Genomic DNA, 21,935 nt, shown 5'->3' with positions numbered 1-21,935 from the left:
TATATAAAATTAAGTAAAGATGGTTCCATGAGTGCATGCATGTGCCCAGGGTGATCATGGAAGATTAGCCTGCAGAAATAGAAAATGGATGAGAGTGAGAATTAGTTTTGTGGAAAGAAAGAAGATGATACTTGACTTTTATGAGAGAATGTTAATGGAAGGGGCTTGAACAGATATTTTTCAGACAAGTGAAAAGATATAGGAGCTTTCTTTGAAGTTATGCTCTTGATTACCTAAGCTTAGGAAATAGGTTGCTTGCTTGTGATTTCTTATTAGTGTATCAGCAAGCTTCTAAGGTTATCCTGCTGGTATACGCATACCAATAAAAGTTTAAAGTTTTATTTTATAAATAACATTTGCTTTGTTGGTTTCTGTTATTTGCATTCTTCAGCAGAGCAAAATGCATGTGTTTCAGTAGCAAGTACTTATTATTTATGTTGCTTCTGGAAAATCAGTAGTAGCATTAGTATTTTTCACATTTTTAAAAATACAGTTAAACCTGTTTTCTAAGTGTTGTCTGTTAGAGAGCAGCAGTTTATACTTCATTTTATGTTAGTTGAATCACATTTAAAGTTATTTTTTACTAAAATTCCAACAACCCCAGTTTTCAGAGTTCAGTGAATGATTTGGCCGTCACCTCAATACAAAGTCAAAAGTCTTAGGAAAAACGTTTCTCCGAGAACATGTACTGCTACGACAGTGCTGTTCTTAGGACAGTGGTCCCTCATGTCTCTCTGTTGTCTGTCTCTCTCTCTCTTCTATATGAGGGAGGGGAAAGGCTTAAAATTCTGGGACTGATTTTATTTTTTTCCCCTGATTTATACTGATATAAAACATGGGTAATAGGTCATAAAGCAGGAATATATAATGGATATTATAGCAAGGCTATAATGGATCTGAAGAGAGAACCTAATTTGCCACTTTAGTCATGAACAGCAAGAAATGTCTCTCTGAAGTGCAGAATCAGTTATACAGTACCATTCCTGTCTGATGTTTGTTTATCTGCTCTTAGAAAAGTCCAGGAACAGAGAGTCCGTGGTTTCCCCTGGTAATTGATTTCAGTTCTTTCTTATTTTCCTGAAGTTCAGTTTAGGTCTCCTTTAGTTACTGTTTAAGGTCGTTTGTTCTGATCTTATTCCAGGTGGATGTGGAGAACAGTATGTTCTTTTTGTATCTTTGGCAACATTTTGGCATTTGATGACTAATTGAAGACTAGAATAGGACTCTCATTTCAAATGTCTTTATACCAAGTTGTATGAAAGATACCATGCATCTGTTTGAAGCTGCCCTTCTGTTTGGTACAACAGTATTAACAATATTTCATCTCTGTAAGATGCAAAAGAATCTATTTATTGGCGATATATTCCTTTTTAACTTGACCTCCATTCACATTGCTAAACACTGGTTTATCTAATAAGAAGTACATACATGAAATCGCAGAATGGTTTAGGTTGGAAGGGACCTCTGGAGATCATCTAGTCCAACCTCCCTGCTCAAGCAGGGTCCTCTAGAGCATGTTTCCCAGGATCACATCCAGATGGGTTTTGAATATCTCCACGGAAGGAGACTCCACTACCTCTCTGGGCAACCTGTTCCAATGCTCTGTCACCCTCACTGTGAAGAAGTTTTGCCTCATGTTCCGATGGAACTGCCTGTGGTTCAGTTTCTGCCCGTTGCTTCTTGTCCTGTCGCTGGGCACCAAAGAGAAGAGGCTGGCCTCATCCTCTGAACATCCCCCCCCCCCCCCTTCAGATACTTAACACTGATACTTAACTTAAATGGCTGATGTGAATAGTTTTGCAGGTGAGAATAGCTTATTCACATTATTCTCGCCCCCCCCACCCCACCACCTTAGCAATCTTTAGACAGCAGTTGTGTTCCCTGTGAGCTTTCAACTGAAGATTATCAAGCACAGTGTCCTTAGTCTCTTGTCATGGAATAGACTCTCCATCCCCATGAGCATCCTGCTAGCCCTACTCTAACAGGAGCCCATTGTTCTTGAACATAGATGATCAGGATTGCAGTCTGTTTTCCAAATGAGATCTCACCAGAGATGTTACACCTCTTTAGCAGGACTGCTGTTTATTTCCCTGTATCCTGAGAATGTGTTAGACAATTTACTGTGATTTTCTATACCTTCCTATTTTTTGCTTGGGCATAAAATTTCTTAGTTGCATTCCATGATGTGTTAGTCCCTGAATAGCTTCTCATAATAGCTTCTCTGTTCTCTTTTAGTAGAAGATATGTTTGACAGACAAAATGGCAAATGAAAATGTTTGCCCTTAGCATTTACAAAAGCATTTTTTTATTTGCAACTGATATTTATTCTTAGGAGTGGAGTTTCCTAACACTTACGTGTGTGTAAATCTTTTGTTGTGTTATCTTGTATGTTTGCCTTCCACAGAAAGCATCACAGAAAAATGAATTTTCAAGGACTACTGAACAGCATCTGTACATGTCTGTTAAAGATGGCTGTTGTTTCCTTGAGTTAAAAATACTCTTTATGAGGTTTTAAAGATGTGGTGAATCCTCAATACTGTAAATTGAAAGTAATTTCAGAATGCGCTGCTATGACTCTTCCTCGGTAAAGGAAGCTAGCAGATATCTATGATACATGTAGTGGCAGTACAAAATTAAACTTTGGAAAAGTCTGTTTCTTCTCCGCCTCGTTTTTTGAGCTGTCTAGGTGATAATCCTAACAAACAGTGCACATTTGTATTTGGTTCAGGGGAAACGTGCTTGAAGTGCATAGTTTTCTCAGTCTTTTGAGTTCTCTTGCAGAAGAATTCTGTCTCCGTGGTAACGATTAAAACTGGGAAATTGCTCTTTGTTGGATTTCCTTTCCAACCCTCGAGCTTAAAAGTCTACCAGTGCTTGATACTTTCCCCTTTTGCATTGCTGCTGTGTTCCCATGATCTGTTAGTTTTGTTCTTTTATGCAGGGATGACTTTTGTAAAAGGAAAAAAAAAAAATCTTTGGGATAGCAACACAATATCGACCTTCCCCCTGCTATCTTCTACGTGCCTAGACCGTAATCTGAAAGAGGTTATGTTGACAGAAAGGGCAGTAGGACATGAAATGACCAAATATCTACACAGGTATTGATTGTCGCGGGATGGATGTAAGATGGCTTTAGTTTTTGTTACTACAATGTTGGATATTTTGCGTAACACTACACTGTGAAATATTATAACAAGCTTGAGTGACATTTTAATCCATTTGCATGCTTTAAAATTGATTAAATTCCAGTTAAATAGCTGTTAGCTTAACTCTGAGGCTCATAGATAGATTTGAATATCTATACGAATTTAGTGATCTCCTTTATATTGTACACTGCCAGGTAGAGGTCAAGGGTATATAGCACCTACTTAAATTTTTTTGTTCCCAATCGATCGTTTTCTAGGAAATAGAATCTCTTTCTCATGCAGATTGATAAGCGCAACAGCATTCATAATCAGCATAAGCAGAGGTAGCTAACTTAGGTTTCGAAACTGTATTTGAGTAGCATGTTGAAATCCCGTGTCCTTTGTTGCAGAGAGCCCGAAAGAAATAGCTTTAAGCTAATCTATTGGAAGGCCACTTTTAATAAAGACAGGAGATAAGTAGTTTAGAAAAAGTGATATTTTAAAAAACTGCAGAACTATCAACTTCATAGCAGTCTAATGTACTGTTAAAAATTAGCAGCAAGGCTTTATCAAAAGTCAGAGGCATGCTTTTAGTTTGTAGGACAGATGCTTCTCAACTACTTCAAAATCACTAGCTTGAGAAAGACAGACAAAACACTGCTGCCATCTTGAGGCAGTTATTTTGTGTTTACACAGTGGAACTTTTAACTTGGCAATGTCTCAGAGTTTAATATATTGACTTTGTTTTGTATAATTGTTGAGCATGTCCAGAGTAGATCAGTGAGCAGTTATGCCCAGGGTTAGCCAAAGACACAGCCAGAGGTGGTAATGGCTTTAAAGTGCTGTGTTTGATGGAACCTCATTCTTGGTAGCAGCAAAAGATGTAGAATGGGGACTTCAGAGAGTTTCAGTTGTGAGTTGCCTGCATATAGGAGCAAAAAGACTGTGAATGTGAGGAGAACACAAACGACTTCTCAGAAATTAGCGGGTTTTGTTTATTTTTGTATTTTCTTTTCAAAAGTGATGTTTTCTAGACCACTTACATTTGCCAGTCTTTTAAGTTTTTTATTATTATTTTTATCTTTATTGTAGCAGGGTAGTGATAGGGGCACAGGATTCCAGAACAGACAAGCGAGTCTGTTTTTATCCAGCTCCTGACTTTGGCCCTTGTTCTTTGAAAGTCTGCAACCCTAACTCTGAAAAATCTGGAAAGCAAACTAAAAAGAAAGTCGTATGTCCAGAATACTGCACTACCCTTCCCTGTCTCCAACTTGGTGCAAGTGTACAGACTACTACTGAGAGTTCTTATGAACTCAAAAAATCTCAAGAAAAAGAGATAATAGTAACTGTAAGAACAGTTGAAACTTTATGTACTCAGGAGGCACACAGCTTCGGTTAGTTCAGCCTAAGTCAACTCAGCGTTGTAGTTAAATGTTAAGGTGAAATTTCCTCACAAGAGGAAAGACGCAGAGCAACCACTACATAAAATTAATTGCCTAAATTACGTTTCCTGTTGTTTCAGCCAAATCCAGTGATGGTGACATGGATGGATTAGAATCCTCTGATAACATTTTAAGTCTTTACCCGATTTTCAATTTGAGTAGTGACATCGCATGCCTTTATTTTTGGGGAGGTGGGTCCAAGATTTGTTGTTGTTGTTATTATAACTTACCGTTGAAATGAGCCCTTTTTTAACCCCATAAGAGTTTTGAAGTGTGGTTTTCATGAGCAGTTTTGTAGCTGCAGTGGAATAGCAGTCACTGACCCCATGCTACTGGTACCTCACTGTGCAGGCATGCCTCTTAATGCGGGACTGTCATAAACTGGATTAAAGAGTACAGGTACCCAAAAAAATGAAAAGCTTTTTTTTTTTTTTTTCCCCCTGCTAGATTTCTGTTCGTTAAATTTACTGAACTTCCTTTCTCCTTCAACTGTAATGAGGGCTACTGTACTTCCTGTGTCAGAAAAACATAGCAGGGTTGGAGAACAGTCTCAGGTCTTTTCAGGTTTGCACATAGTCTTGTATTTCTTCACCCCAATACTGGAGATTTAGATAAAGTTATCCAAAAGAGGAGATGGGGCAGATCAATCCCTTCAGACCCATCACCTCATACTTCTTCCCCTCTCAGCCCCCAGTCTCCTGATATTTTCCATCCTCTTCTAATTTTCTTCTTCCTCATAGCCCATCGCATGTGGTGGAAAACTCTCTCTACCTCCTCGCAAAACCGTCATTATGCCTCTCGATCTCTTTCCTCTCTTCTAAGTACCATTCCTAGCTTGTCTTTTCCTCCTGTACCTAAATTATCTGATCCCAAAGTTGCCAGTGTACTGCTGAGCCCTCCCTTTTTTAGACTGCTTCCCTGTTCTTCCTCACTTGTAGTGAACTCCCACCAGAGTGCTTGGGCAATGTTGCTGTTTACCATGGATGCATCTGCTGTCATTGCCCCTTTAGTTGGCCAAGATTACCTTCCATCGCTCTTGTCCCTCTGCCCAGAAAGATTCAGCTTCATGGGAACCCTGAGTTTACAGTAGCAGAACTCTCTTTGAGAAAATTAAGTAGCCAGACAGCCAATTCTTAAGCATCAATAAAACTGTCAGTGTAAGGGCATAACAGCTATATCTGCATAGGACTGGCGAAAATGGCTGTCAATTGCAAGTGGGATGTTAAAGCATATGAGTGAGTTGTTTTCCATTTTGTTTACGTATCTTCCTTATAAATTACAAACACTTTTTTTCTTCATCCTTGCTTTTCCTTAATTTTGCTGTGAAATAGCTTTGGATTTTCTGTTCCCTTTCTTCTCATTATTCAGTATACTGGAGTGCTGACAATTATAAAATATTGCAGCTGCTCTCTAAAAGGGTTTGTACTAGTACAGGATGGGAGGTTCATCCACATCTGCAGAAGGGAAGTCTGTTTTCTGTGTTTGTTCTTCAGCTGAACGCAGTCTGTTAGTTGGCTAGTAGAAAAGTGGTAGATAAGTAAAAGGTTACTTTTCAAGCTTTGATCTTGCAAGGAAATGTAATTATGACAGCCAGTATTAGAGGTGCACTTGTCTATCTTAACCTGCGTATAATAACAGTGTGTTTATCTTATAATAATTATATTGGAAGTTGAAATGGTCTTAAAGTAATTGAGCATCATTCTTCTACAAATATCTAATTAGCACCTTCTCGATATCCAAAAAAATAGCCTATGTTTCCTGGAGCGCTATGGGCCCAGACCACAGTTTGAACAATTTTTCTGTTGCTACTTGAATTCCAGTCCCTTTCTTCCTGCAGAATAAAAGTGTATTCATTTGGGTCATTCTGTGGTGTCTTTGCAGGCTGTGCAACAAAATATGCATGTAGAAAGATGTTATCCACTAGATGGAGTTTGCATATTACTTGCTTGCAGTGTTTATTTGAGGGAGGGTAACCAACAAGAAAATTAACCTTACATTTTGGTTGATTGCGAAGTTAGTAAATTAATATCCCAACTGTATAGTGTTAAGCAAAAATGAATCTGTTCTACAGAAAGGTAGATTGAATTGATGTTCATTTTCTCATTTTGGGTGTTACAGTTTTTTGTTTGTCACTCAAAACATGAGCTGAAAACCCATTCTTTCCTCAATGAACTTGAAAGGAAATAACTGGCAGGCATTAGATTGTACAAGTGAAAAATATCTGGATTAGATAACTTGTGATACAAATGCAAAGAGAATATTTATTAAAAAAAATTATTTTTCAAAGGTATTAACTTACCTTAACCCTTTTTTTTTTTTACTCAGTAACATATAAGCTTAGCAGAAAATTATATCTGAAGATGCAACTCAAGTTTTTGATGGCAAGAATATACTATTGGAATTTAATAGTTATGATTTCTAATGCTAGTTATATTTCCAGAAGTCTGAATATGCAAAGTGATTGGAGATAAACATTAAAAAGCTAATCTCTCACTTTGTTTTTTTACAGTCAGAGACTAGAAATGAAAGCACAAGTTGCAGATGCATTCATAGCAAAATTCCAGCTGACACCAGATGAAATGAACCTCCTTCGAGGCACAAAAGATGAGCCAATTACTGAGGTAACTCAATGAACATTAAAAGCTTTGCCCTGAACCAAAAAGCAGAGGCACTTTGGCTGAATTGTACATGAAACCTTATATTGAAGTGTAGTTTCATTTTATGAGAAGAAACGTATCTTTTTAACAGAATGTTGAATTTCTGATGAGTTTGAAATATGTGATGGAAGATTGAAGTAAGGAGAAAGAAAATGAACATTAAATTCTAGTGTGAGTAATGAGTTAAGGGACAGTAAGAGCTCTCATATCTTCCTGCTTTCCTTTATGGAGCCTGAATTTTCAGCTAAGATGTTCTAAAACTTCATTGAGCTCAAATAAAGCAAATGAGAATTTGTAGTGCTTCAGGAATATGGAGCACTATTTGTATGTGTGTGCATTTTGCATAAGAATATACTTACATATAGGTATTTTATATAATGTAATATGTAAATAATTTGGGACAATATAAAGTGGGACCTTCCCTCATTATTTTGTTGTTGAAGATATTAGTTGCTGACTCACTTTTAGCCACCTTCCAAACCAAAGTTTTTAATATGTTTATGGTTTTAGGTAGAAAGGCACATTGTTTTGCAGTAAAAGCAAAGTGAATAACGAGAGAATTGAGTATATTTAATAGATTTTTATTCCTGTAGCTGCATGGAAACATTCACTTAAATGCAGGCTACCTGCTGAGACACGGTATCTCATTTCCACAGATATCCTGTTTGCAGTTTAAGCATTATTAAAGAAATGGAACAGATAACCATAAACAATGCTAATGAAAGCATGATTGGAACATGTGAAAAGATTGTGCACTTGAGTAATTGCTGTGTACTTTTGTACCAACTGTTACCTTGAAAGAAACATTCGGGTTGAGATAGAAAAGCGCAAAAAAAATCCCGAAAGCAAACAAAACCTGCAAATGTTTTACTTCTAAGGGCTTGATCTAAAGGCCAACTGAGTTTTTATTTTAGTGTATTTTAGCCTAAGCCATATCTTATATTTCTACGTATTATTTATATATTCCATTTCCTCTTTACATATGGGAATTGATCCTGCAAACTGATAAGTATACTTAATGCAAATACAGTTCAGGTCATTATCTTACAAGGTCATCTTTTCAGCTCTTAAAAAAAAGCAACTTAAAGCAAGCCCATCTCAAGCCTAGGAAGGGGACATTGTGCTCTTTTCATGATATATTTTCTCTTTTGTGTTTGAAGCAGCTTTCTAAACTTGCTGCATAGCATAGGAGATCTTTCCTTCTCACTTCTAAATGAATTCTGCCAGTCTACGAGGCTTCTTTCCTGTTGTTTCCCTATGCATGTTGCAGCTCACAGTTACAGTAACGCTGTGTCACTTATTCAGTGCTTGACTTGCAGCAGAACACAGATTAGTCCTATCAACACTTCTGGTCTACCTTTTTTTAAAAAAAAAAAAAAAAAAAAAGCGGAGATATAACCGGGATATAACCGTAGTTGTGCTACTGAAGTGACAGATTTCAGTAAAATCATCTGTGAGCTTCTACCCTAAGGTGGAACCAACCCGTACATTTAAAATGTTATTAATCTGTGATTCTGTGATTAAAGTCACATTTCTGTTAGTGAGATTTTCTTTTTTTCTGAACGAAGATTTTAATCCTAAGTTCTGTGAGTTGTTGGGTTTTCATAAATTTGTCTTCAACACAGTTGGTGCTGTGCCGTGGATTGATTTAATCTGTGTGCTTCACTTAGAGAAAACGTATGCTTTTGTATGAATTGAACAGAGCGGAGCTCTAGTTTTCTGAGGTAAATTGTGTCCAAGTCATAGAAGGAACAAATGTTTGTGTCTGAATTCTCCAGTCTCCTTCATAATGTTTGAAAGATGATGTCGTAAAACGACTTATATTTGAATATGTTAGCGGATTTGCTTTAATTCCCTGGAACGATAACATAACCTTTTTGGCAATATACTAGTGTTTTCTAGAGACTGCTACTGTGTTATTTGTGCATGGAAAACATCAGTTTATTGCAAATGCTTGATTTTTCTTATGAGTAGTTACTTCTCTTATATTAAAAGAAAAAAATACCAGCCTGTAATCATTGTGCATTATGGCTTATCAGTTTGCTCTTCAGTTTGCTTATGTTAATGAACAGAAAATAGAGGAATATCCAGTAAAGTCCTTAGAAACGTCTGCCCGAAAGAGGTAAACAGTAAAGGTAAAACACGCAGGTACTGTATAAAGCCGTGTTAAAAACACATCTTTGCTACTGTTTAAAAAAAAAAAAAATTGTGGAGTAGGGGAGTGATGACAGGGAGAGAAAACATACCAAGGCTATGAGGGTAGAATGAAGGGTGCGATGTGTGTGTGGTTGTATTTTAAAAGCAGCGCTTGGAACATGGACCTGCGAGGAGCAAAAATGCAGAAATGGAATGAGGAATACAAAACGCTAGAGATGTGAATGGAAAGTTGCTACTTTTAAACACTGATTTATTTATTTATAGGATTTTTTCAAGGCATTGGGAAGAGTAAAGCAAATTCATGATGATGTCAAGATTCTCCTCCGGACAAATCAGCAAAGGGCAGGGTGAGTGTTAATTAAGCAGCTAAACGATAGCGTATTTTGAAATTTTCTTAATTAAATAGTAGTGCTTTCTATTAGATTTCTAAATGCCTTTTAGTAGTACTATCTAAAGTAGTATTTGCTAATAAAATCTTTTTTTATCTTGCAGCTTGGAAATTATGGAACAGATGGCTTTACTGCAAGAGACATCTTATGAACGACTTTACAGATGGACTCAAAGTAGGACTAAGATTGTTTTTATTATGTTTATGAATATTACCCTTTAAGGAGGACTCCTTTAATTCCTTAATATGGGTTGAACTCAGCAAGAACCCTTTCCAAGATTCATTAACAAGTCTTTGGATTTCCTTCTCAGTGAAAAATTTGTCTAAAAGCTAGCTTTTGTGGATCAAATTGTTAACTTGGAGATTCTCTCTGTTATGGGCTCGTAATCACTGGCTGATCATACCTCTTTCTGTAAAACTATGTTAATTATTTGCATTTTGCAGATAGTCTTCCACAGAGGTCAGTGACTACGGTTTAGTAGTCTAATTGTTGAGTTCATTGCGTTTCATTTTCTTGCAGGTCACAGGAAAGTTCTCTTTTCTGATAATTTGCTAGTAACATCTATCTTAATTTGAGGAGTGGTTTATTACCTTTTGAACTTGATTAAGCCTTGTTTAAACCTACCTTTTAGACTTATTTTCTTAGGAGGTTCTCTTGAATAATAGTATATTTTTCCAAATACATGTTCTGGCTCCAGACGTCAGTGTTTCATGGAACTTCTTGGTAGTGTAAAATATAGGTGCTTTGTTTTATTTTTCTCTTCTCCCAAGATGTTGACAGGAAGGTTGACAGCATGCTGGTGCAATGGGAGAATGTACTGGTTAGCTCTTTTTCATTGGACACTAAAGTCTCAAATGATGGTTGCAGTTTGGCCCTAGTAAAAATTCATCTATGTTATGCTAAATTGTGTGATTTGATTTATATGATTTCCACCTTTTTGCATGGAATATGCAAGCTTATAAAGCTATTATATGTATAGATATGTCACTTAGGTAAAAAATATGTAGCTTGCCTAAATAGCACAGGCTCCCATTTTTCTTAACAGATTACCTGGAATGTGACACTGAGGGATTATGGCCCCTAACAGAATTTTGATGGTTGAATGGCTTAACAGTTAGTACATAGGCACAATCAGATATTAAGCTTCCTTTAATTTTTATTATTATTGAGATCTTTAAAATGGATGTGGCATCACAGCAAAGTAATGCTTCTGGGAGAGGGAAAATTTAATTACAGTAATACAAACAAGGCCATGCAGCATATTCTGAAGGCTTTAACTCATAATCTAAAACCTCTCTGAGTTTTTCAACCCGTTTTCTTGTTTGATAGCCTGGTATAGAAGAAGTTACGTTACCTTTAACTGCGAGAATAATGCTTTTTTTTTATTGGTGTTGATGTTTTTCAGATGAGTGCAGGACTTTGACACAAGAATCATGTGACATTTCTCCAGTTCTCACTCAAGCTATGGAAGCCTTACAAGATAGGCCTGTCCTGTATAAGTAAGTTAATGTTCATGATTACCAGAAATGAGTATTTCCAGCCTATAACACTGTCAAATTGACATGAACTACAGGCAAAAGGATGGTGACAATTTAGTCTTGCATCAGATTAAAAAAAAAAAAAAAAGTATATTTCAACTTTCCTAAATTTCGGAAGTTTTTATGACGTAATTGCGGTACAGTAAATGTCATTGACTTTTTTCCAACTTACTAGTTTCTAATTAAAGTAAAATGCCAGACTCTTTTAATCCAAAAGAACTGTGAATGTGGGCTGCTCTCCTTGTAGGGTTTTTCTGAAAGAAAAAATGCTATCCAAAGCATGTGATTGTCTAGTTTAAATCCCCGAAGTAAAAATTTGCTAAAAGGATCATTAGTTTTTACTGAAGTGCTCCTGGCAGTAAGAGTGTCTTCTATTATGAGACGGAAAATAATAGGTTAAAACTAATCGACTATACCTGGTGTGCCCCCAAAGGGTAGGGGTACCTGCATGTATGTTATGTGCTACTATTTAATTCTTGTTGAGGAGACGCTGAAGGGATTGTTTAACCTAAATGAAACACTAGATGCCGAATAACCACAAGGTGGCACTGTAAGAACTTTACATTGTAAGCAGGTACGGTTTTTTTACGGTTAATGCTAGTACGCTCAGCTTCTTTGTGCTTTAAGATTTTGGTTTTTGTTTTTCGTTTTTGTTTTGTTTTTGTTTTTGTCATTCATCATATTTTTCAGCTATTGCAAACTGCAGAGTCCTTTCTTGCGTTTTTGTCTTCCGGGCCCTTTTACGCAGCTGTATAGGGTCAGTCACAACTGTGTTCACAACATTTTGTAGGGGTCCTTACAGATATGGTTTAAATCTTCCGCAACAAATATTTTGTTATATTTAAGTTACTTTCAAGTTTCACATAGTTTTGCTTTCTTAACATTTATGACAAAAAATTCATCTTCTGTATAAAATGCACAGCTGGCTAGTTTACAGTGCATCTTCAAAAGATGCTTCATTTTTCTTCCTACATCTTTCTCCACAGACAACAGCACTTATATTACTAACGGTTCAACCACAACAGCACATATTTTTCTCCAAAAAGGGAAAAGTAAGCATTACTGTAGAAGATGCAGCCTTACGTCTCTCATCTTAGGTTATTATGCTTAACTAATTGCTACAGTAATATTGATAAAATTGCATTATTGATGCTTTGTAATATTTTGAATGTCAAGATTACTTTATTTCCTTCTCAAAGTAAAAATTTTTATATACCTTTGTGCATACCACACTTGAGTTAAAATATAAAAATTCTGTCACAGAAGAAATTAGCTTGAAGTTATTGTTATTTTGCATTTAAGCACTGCTGTGTGAACTAAACCCAGATTTTCCTCCAAATTACTGCCTCTGCATCTGATAAAGATTCTGAAGGGCAGGAGTTTAGAAACACGACTGCAAATTCTTGTTTTCTGATTTTGAGTTATATTTTTTTAACCTTAAGGTGGCAGAAACATTGCACCATAGACAGACTTCCAGGAACTGCAGTCATTAGGGATCTGAAATAAATATTTCAGTTTGATCTTCACTTCCTGTTCCTAACAGAAAAATTGAAAACAATTTTGTAGATAATATGTGGAGTCAAAGCTCAAAGGAGTATTCCCCTTCCATCCTGCGCTCTGACTTTTTTAAAGCCTTTTCTCTGCCTCCTCCCTGCCAGTGAATTTACTGGGTATTTGAACAATTGGTGTAGGGCTGAAAAGAATGCAAATATTATTTTTCTCTCCCATAATGCATATGTGTAATAACTGTATTTCTAGTGTAAATAATGGTTATTACTGAATTCTATTCATGCAGGATTATGTTATAGTTGTAGCATGCTCTGCTGAGAGTAAAAGGAAAATTAGTAGTTTTCTCCTTTAAACAAAATTATTATTAACTGTGGTTTTCAAAAATTAATAAGACCTATTCTGCTGTTGAATTTGTCATGATCTATTATAGCTGTTTACTGGAGGAGGGGGAAAAAAGCTTATCTGGTTTATATACACACACCTGAGATCTTTCACCGCAACACTGCTATTCCTAGACTATTGGTAGTCAGTGGATCCCAGATCTCTCCTGCTATTAATCACATAAATTTTGAAATAGTTATTTATTAAAGAATATTTTAAATGAACCTTTTTTTTAAAAAATGTAGGTGTTTGTTCTCTGAGTTACCAGATATAGCTATTGGAGAAAAATGTAGAAGAGTACTGAAACTTTTTTTTTTAAATATGCTGTTTTCCTGTCTGTCAAATAGTCCAAGGGATCCTTCAGTTTTACTCTTTTTCTATATTCCTTTTTTGTAGCATAAGAGAAGTCTAGTTGAAATTAACTTGGAACCTATTTGAAACAGTATATTGTTTCTTTTTGTATTTTGTCCTTCACATCTGTTCACATCTGCAGTACTCATTTAACTTCAGTCAGAGTGGCATGCTTCTTTATTATTATTATTATTATTCAGCTGCTAGGTGTCACTGTGATACCACACTTAGTCTTTGGTGTTCTGCAATTGTACTGGAAAAATAAATCGTCGTTTGTTTTTCTTTTTCTCTTTTGTAATTTATGTCTTTTGTTCAAAACACTTAAATTCTGTTCTTTAAAAAAATAGAAGTGACTTGATGTTTTCAAAATTCTTCTGTTTCTAAGTAGGTACAATGGAGTGTTACCAGCGTTAGTTTTCCTCTTTTACTTGCCATTATGCTTCAGCCCCAACAGGAAAGTAGCCTCCTCTAAAAATGAGTATGTGCATATTCTGGTACATCCTCTGTTACTGGGATGCTGATTGGGATGATTTGCTCTTGATCTGCAGTTGTCTGTCCATTAAATATCTAATCAAGTCTCATGGATTAAAAAAACTGAACAACTATCAAGTGGAAGTAACTTTGTTGCTACTAACCATCCGGTGGCCTAGAGGAGGAGGGCGGGGTGTTGCCCTGATTATTTTTATTCACTTGTGTGTGGTGAGGAGATGGGAGGGTGAAGAAGTGATGATCTTCAATATCTGTTCAGAAGAGTCAATAATATCTGGAGGTTTTGAATTTTGCATAGTGAAAGCATTGATTCAAGTTTAATAGAATTGTAAAAATGGTTACTTGTAATAACTGTGAAGTTAAGCTAATGAAATGTGATGATGAGAACTATTTTGTTTTACCCCTTTTCATATTTCAATTACAGGTATACTTTGGATGAGTTTGGAACAGCTAGGAGAAGTGCCGTAGTCCGTGGTTTTATAGACGCTCTTACTAGAGGAGGTGTAGGAGGTACTCCCCGTCCTATTGAAATGCATTCTCATGATCCTCTGAGGTACAGTGCTAGTAAGAATGTGTATTAAAAAACCTTTCTTTTGCCCACTGACACCATAAATCCCTGATTTACATGGGAATTTTTGATTTCATTTAGGTATGTAGGAGACATGCTGGCCTGGTTGCATCAAGCTACAGCTTCTGAAAAAGAACATTTAGAAGCCATGTTAAAGCTTGTAACTATTCAAGGTACTACTAGATTTTAAAACATTTATTGGGTAATGATAGAAAACATGTCTGTGATAGATCGGGTGTGATTAATTTCGTAGACTGTGCTTCAGTTATGTGAGTCTGACCTTAGACAATACTGCACAGAATTTCAGAATAGCTGATGGGTGCATTTTGCAGAAGGCCCCTAATGAAGAAGAGCATTCCAAAATGCACTCTTCTCATTTCACTGTGTTCATAATAGGTTTACACTAAATTTAGAGAGAAATTTTTTATACTGTAGTTCAGAGTTCAAAAGGCTGCTTATAATATATATAAATATATGTCTCTCTGAAAATGTTGTTATATGATTGCTTATTGGTGAGGATTTCTGTTATCCCTTGCTCCTCTGTGTACTAAGACGATTTTTGTTATAATTGTCTGTTTCTCCTGTGCTATGAGTAAAGTGCAGTTTCCTTCTAACGTCACTACAAGCTTCTGCAGGCCAAAGTAGGCCTCTCGTGGATCTATGAAGATTTGTAATACCGATGTTCTCCTTCATTAGGAGGTGCATAGATTTTTATTCTTCTGCCTCTATTTGCTGCAGTGTGATCAGTCTCCATAGCTGAAGCCAAAGCCTTGTTTATCCATTAAGCATATGTACTCATTTGTAACAAATACAGATCAAATGGAACTTATTAAAGTGAGTGTGAAGAGCTCTTCACACTGCAAGTCTTTGAATCCTTCTCTGGGACTTAAAGTTAATATGCATTCTCATTTTCCTTACTGTTGTAGGTATTGAGTAGCTTTCCTTATTAACTGCATAATGAGCAGGGAGGCTGCTTAAAGTAGGAAATGTTATAAATCAAAGCAAGGACAAAGCTTCAATTCTATACGCGGCGATTCTATACGTGAAGAGCTGATGCTTCTGTTGTAACTGTGGACAGTGTGTGTGGAAAAGCTGTCCACATAGCGGATGTTACTGTATGTGGTTCTATTGTTGACTGTGCTACTGCTACTGACACGTCTTGCGTTCTCTTCTGAAATTCTCCCACCTCCTTGTGCAGTGCTTTATCTAGCTGTTAAATTCTCTGGACTTCTGGCAGGATGTCAGGCTGAGATGTTACAATAACTTAATTTGATATATTCAGAGCGTTTGAGCCATGGACTAGAGTAAACTACTTGAGAATATAGAGAAATAAATGTTTAGGGGAAAAGTTTCCTGAAAATATCGCCAAGCGAAAACTTTTTTCTCCATAGGATAGTGTAAACAAGTAAACTAACATATCTGTGTGAAGCAAAGTCTATTCTCTGAGGCTTAACCAGGTGTGGGTTTACCATCACTGTTGTGCAGTTCTGAAGAAATGTAAAGAGAATAAGATGATTGGGAATTCTTAGCTTCATACTGGGAGTAACAAAGCCTGGAAGTTATTGTATGTTAACTGTTCCTCTGCATCTTTGGGAAAATTTTTTGATGACAAGAATGGTTGTAGGATAAGATCTGTAAGGTGAAATAGTACTAGATGAGATACAATTGAGTTTAATAAGAACACTTTGGTGCGAAGTGCAGTCTTATGAAGTAGCTTGAGATTTTATGCTTCATATAGAGTTGACACTTGCTAATCAGTGAGTACACCATCTATGATATTGAGAGATTAAGTTAAATTCCCTGATAGTACAGTCTTCAGTGTCTGGTTGCACAGGCTATAGCATGGATTAAGTGAGTTTCGCTTAGCTGTTTAAAAGGGGGACATCTTGTTTGTGGTTACAGATAACAGAGTTTCATTACCTCCAGAGGGCAGATGCTCTTAACAGAAGGTCACAATCACATAATAGTTGAGGTTGGAAGAGACCTCTGGAGATCATCTGGTCCAAACCCCTTGCTCAGGCAGGGTCAGCTAGAGCAGGTTGCCCAGACCACGTGGAGTTTGATTCTGAATATCTCCAGGGTGGAGACTTCACAACCTCTCTGGGCAACTGGTTCCAGTGTTCAAGAAAAAAGTGTTTTCTTAGGTTTAAATGCAATTTCCTGTGTTTTGGTTCGTGCCCATTACATCTTGTCCTGTCGCTAGATACTACTGAGAAGAGCATGTTCCTGTTCCCTTGGCACTGCCACCCCATCAAATATTTATACACATTGATCACATCCTCTTGGAGCCTTCTCTTTTCCAGGCTGAACAGTCCCAGCTCGCTCAGCCTCTGCTCATATGAAAGATGCTGCAGTCCCTTAATCTTAGTGGCCTTTCACTGGACTCACTCCAGTATGTCTATATCTCACTTGCACTGGGGAGCCTAGCACAGGACTTTACACTCCAGATGTGGTCTCGCCAATGCTGAGGGAAAGGGTCACTTCCCTCTACCTGCTGGCAATGCTCTCCCTAAAGCAGGCTGTTGGCCTCCTTTGCCACAAGGGTGCGTTGCTGGCTCATGTTCAACTTGTCCACCAGGAGCCCCAGGTCCTTCTCTGCAAAGCTCCTCTCCAACTGCTCAGCCCTCAGTTTGTAGCGGTACATGGTGTTATTCCTCCCCAGGTGCAGACTTGGCACTTCCATTTGCTGAACTTCATGGGATGCTTCCCTGCCCGTTTCTCCAGCCTGTCATGCTCCCTCTGAATGGCAGCACAGTCTGCTGGTGTATCAGCCACTCCTCCCAGTTTGTTGTCATCTGCAAACTAACAGCATCCACTGCTCTCCCCTCATCCACCAAGCCAGCCATCTCATCGCAGAAGGCCATCAGGTTGGTTAGGTACAATTTCCTCCTTTTTAAAACCATACTGACTACTCCTGTCTGCCTCCTTGTCTTTCATATGTCTAGAAACACTATCCAGGATTAGTTGCTCCATGACCTTCCCGGGGATCATGGTCAGGCTGACGGGCACATAGTACCCTAGATCCTCCTTCTTGCCTTTCCTGAAGACAGCAGTGATATTTATTTTCTTCCAGTCTTCTGGAACCTCTCCAGAATGCCATGATATCCACCACAAAGCTAGACATCTAGTGTAGATATTTTGGAGGCTTTCATCACAACTGTTTTTCTCTATTCCCAATAGAGGGAGCCTGAGCAACTACTATAGACTAGACACCTAATCTGAGGGGGCTAAAGTTTAGGTGCAATGAATCTTTCCCTGTGATAGGTCAGTCAGGTGTTCTAACTTTAGTTTTAGCTTAAATAGATTTTTGGAGATGGAGCTGCTTTTACTATTTTAATTCAGGAGTTTCTGTGCCAAGTTCAGATTCCTATTTAAATCCTCCAGTAAGCTTAGTGCGATTTAAGTGTTGTGGAGACAATAAAAATCCCACACAAAAACTTGTTTTCTCCTCTTTAAAAAGCAAAGGAAACAAAAAAAAAAAAAACTCCAAAAAGAAATGTCCAGCTATGGGTGAGATGGATGCAGATTTGGTTCCAGTGGAAGAAAAATTGTGCAAAGGACGCATTCATGGAGGAGTGTTCCAGTTTTGACTTTAATGAGAATGAGCTAAATAGCCCACAGCTAAGTATTCAAGAATAATTTCTTAAGACTTTTAATTTGTAACCTTGCAAATGCCAACTCTTTAAAAATTAATTTAATCAAAAATGCCATTAAAATATTGAGCACTGAAAATATATTCAGAAGAATATTAACTGTTTTGCATTGTACTAGCTGGGGAAAAGCATCTGTTTTCTTCTTTGGAAGAAAAGAAGTAGGAAGTTCTGTAAGTAGGAACCGTCCAGTTTTACAGAGGACTTGTTCTTGAAAGGAAGGAAGAATTGCAAGCTTTCTGTTTAAAAGAAGCAGTAGAAACCCATTTTCCTTGGAGTTCTAGGAACCCAGCCAGAGCGCCAGATGCCAAAATGAAGTACAAGAAAGGTATTTCTGTAGTGAAAGAGTATACAGAGAAAAATGAAATACGGTATAGGAGGCAGATGAAAGCATATCTTCACTTAATAAATCTACTTTCTAAAATTGATTTTTGAATCTCTGAAAATTTTCATCCATAATTCTTTCATGTCAGCATGACGTACTAATACTTGCAACAGTTACATAACCAATTGTGCTGGAAGGTTTCCTTTTATTGTTCGCTGAGACTAAAACATCCTAGTTGGACGTTAAAGTGTATGCGAAAGCACATGCATGCAATGCATCAGAATGGTAATTCCATGTGTGTTAGCGTTTGAATTGGTACATTTTTTGCACCTAAAACTTTGATAACTAAGAAATGGTTGTTAAGTCAATCTGATCTCGATACAGTAGTGCACATATGTGCCAGATACTTACTATGTTGATGAGCAATAAAAATAAGAGCGCTCCTAACAGACTGAAATGTGAATCCTACTAAAAGGAGTATACGTTGTTAGGATGTATTTGGGAACAAGGCATTGCATAACAGGCCATGAATCTTCTGTTTTGTAATCTTATATATATAAGATTTAATATATATAATATATATATAAATTTTATTACCTTACCAATTTAGGATGCTGAAATTCTAACAGAAGACAACGGCACTGAATGTTATTTTTCCTGCTTAAGTAGCTTTTCACGTATCTCAGTGTAAAGGGACATGTCACATGTATCTGACCTTTGTTTATAATTTTTACTCTCGGAGGTAATGCATTTTCGTGTGAAATAAGATCTGCAAAATATAGCTTAAGGTCACCTGGTTTTTATCACATCTCCATCAATTTGTTTACTGTTCATTGCATGGGTCCCATCTGATGATGAACTCTTGATGGCGTGTTTTAAATTAGAGTTAAAGTATTGCTGTTTCCATAAATCTATTCTGAGTCATTGCTGAAGTGAGAGCTTGAAGATCTGTTGCTTTCAGTTTGATTGATTTATGACAGTACTGGTTGCTATGCAACAATTCATTTGTGTTTCATGATAAGATAGGGTGATATTCTCTTTTGTATATGTTGCTCTGTGAAAGACTAGTTTCAGTTGCTGCTAGGGAAGAAGCATTTATTAATGCTGCAGCATGCAAGTACGTATGTGATTTAGTTCTTAACAATGCCATAGGTGCGTCAGTACTTGAAATTGCCAGAGGTGTATTTGCAGTTTAGCCCTTTTGCAGTGGTAGATACTGTAGTTTCTTGAGCTTCTTACTGGCTTTTTTTTTTTTTTCTATATATTTACATGAAGTGCTGATATTGAGCGTCACTGTGACAGTTTCTTGCTAGACCGTTTATTCTTCCCCTTGCTCCTTCTCCCTCAAATCCCCAGGCTCTACGTTATGCTAGGAAGCAATTGCATAGCATAAGCTAATGACTCTCAGGACCCTGTTTTGTCATGCAGCTATTTATTAATGGCTAGATTTGAAGTTCAGCTGAGATGTAAACTAGTCAAGTTCTTGTGGGGAAAAGACCATGTAGTCTATAATGCTTTTTATGGAGGAATAGCTCTCACATTTGTTTTTGGTTTAAAGTCATGAAGAAAAGAGAGTTAAATTAATCTGTGTTATCTTAACATATGTTTGCATTAACTGTAGGCGTGGAAGAAAATATTCAAGAAGTAGTTGGGCATATCACAGAAGGTGTCTGCAGACCCCTGAAGGTGAAGTATTTTGTTTTCCTGATCACTCTAAATATAAAAATAGCTCTGTGGTGTTTTTGCACAGAGACTGTGCCCCTGTCTCTACAATGTATTTTCATCATCCTTGGTTAAGAGTTAGATTCTCAATCTTGAGAGCCCTTCAAAATTAAAGATTCCTTAGTTCGTCGATATCTGGTTATAATCAGACATATAGTGAAAGATACTAGGTTACTAAATCTATATCTTAATTTTGTTTTGTTACCTTAGAAAAAGTCCAAAATTGCTTATGTGCAAAAATTGAGCTTTGGGCTAAGAACATAGGAATTGCTAGAGTGAGTCGAATAAAAAAAAAAAAAAAACAGTTTAACAGTACCCTTGCTTTCGCGGTAACCATTAGCACAGGCTTAGGGAAGAGCATATGAGTTGTGCAAGTGTGTCACAGTATGTCTGCAGAATGGTATCCCAGCCTTTTTATGGACTTACTAAGGACTTAACTGAGCCAGAGCTACTGTCTTTGTATTTAATAGACCTCATTAGATTTCTCTTCCATGAATATGTCAGCTTGCTATGAGCTGTTTGTATCTACAACATACCCTGCAGGAGGGAAGTCTACCGTTTAACTATACACTGTGTGGAAAAGCCAACTCCTTTTTGTTTTTGTTTTGTTTCGTTTAAGAAGCCCAGTTCTTATATTGAACGAGACCGTGAAAAACTGTTTCCTACTGTGTTTCTGTCACATCTCTGCTCATTTGTCTTTTTTCAAGCTAGAGTCCTAGTCAGCTTAGTCACTGCTAATACAGAAGCAGTTCTCAAAATCTTTGATCATTTTGTTGCCCTTCTCTGTGCCTTTTCTAGTAAGGACATCAGAAATGTACACCCTATTCAAAATGTGGATGTCCTTTGAATTTACTCAGTGGATTTATACAGGACAATCTTTTGTAATTAAGCATTTAATTACATCTAGAATAGGGCAAGTAAAACTTCTAACAAAACTGCAAGTTAACTGATTTGCAATATAGAAGAAGAGAAGAAAAATAACTATATTAAGTTTAGGAAAAATACTTTTTAATCTAGTCAAATGGCAACATGATATATTACTTTTCCAGGGGACCTCCTGCTGATATTTTTGATCCTATCACTTCAGTTTAGCTTGATACTCACCTGCTGCCCATTTTATCTTTTTCCGTTTCTTAATTCTTCTTTTTGTGTTCCGTTATTGTTGCTTTTACTTTTTTGTCCATATTTTGATTTTCCTCTTTTTCCCCTGCCTTCCTTCTCTCTCCTTATACATCTAGACAATACTTAGTATCCCTGCCCAAAAGTCCTTCTATGCAGCACCTTCTATGCATACAAATAGGTATTCGTATGTGTACCCCTGTATATGTATGTGTATGTTGAAGAGCAAAGTTCACACAAATGTTGAAATGAAGTTTGTGCACTGAGCTTTGCAAATAAAAGTCAAAAATTACTCTGCGTTTTTGGTCTCCGAGTTAGATGCAAAGGGAGATGACTGAGGAAGCATAGTCTTAGTTTAGTTCTCTCTGCAGCTGCCTGTGACAAGAAAGCACTGCTGTGGATTGTTCCTCCACTGAACAGCAGACAGTGTGGGAGAGGGGTGGTGGCTGGTGGTTTGTGTGTTGCCCTTTCACACGCAAGCACGTGTCGGAATAGTGCAGCACTTAGTGACTG

The 21,935-nt window shown here is 37.1% G+C and overlaps 1 protein-coding gene across 1 annotated transcript in view; it reads left to right on the top strand.

The window, feature by feature from the left end:
* Positions 1-21,935, top strand: part of COG6 (component of oligomeric golgi complex 6) — a 63,301-nt gene that overhangs the window by 11,507 nt on the left and 29,859 nt on the right. The window contains exons 5-11 of the mRNA XM_068929963.1: positions 7,077-7,188; positions 9,646-9,728; positions 9,874-9,944; positions 11,176-11,269; positions 14,463-14,591; positions 14,688-14,779; positions 20,203-20,267. Coding sequence (XP_068786064.1) covers positions 7,077-7,188; positions 9,646-9,728; positions 9,874-9,944; positions 11,176-11,269; positions 14,463-14,591; positions 14,688-14,779; positions 20,203-20,267 — 646 coding nt within the window. The remainder of the gene's footprint in view (positions 1-7,076; positions 7,189-9,645; positions 9,729-9,873; positions 9,945-11,175; positions 11,270-14,462; positions 14,592-14,687; positions 14,780-20,202; positions 20,268-21,935) is intronic.

Source organism: Struthio camelus, chromosome 1 (assembly GCF_040807025.1).
Source record: "Struthio camelus isolate bStrCam1 chromosome 1, bStrCam1.hap1, whole genome shotgun sequence".
Taxonomy (NCBI): domain Eukaryota; kingdom Metazoa; phylum Chordata; class Aves; order Struthioniformes; family Struthionidae; genus Struthio; species Struthio camelus.
The sequence above is the reverse complement of the archived record's forward strand: the minus strand, read 5'-3'. Positions and strand labels throughout refer to the sequence as shown.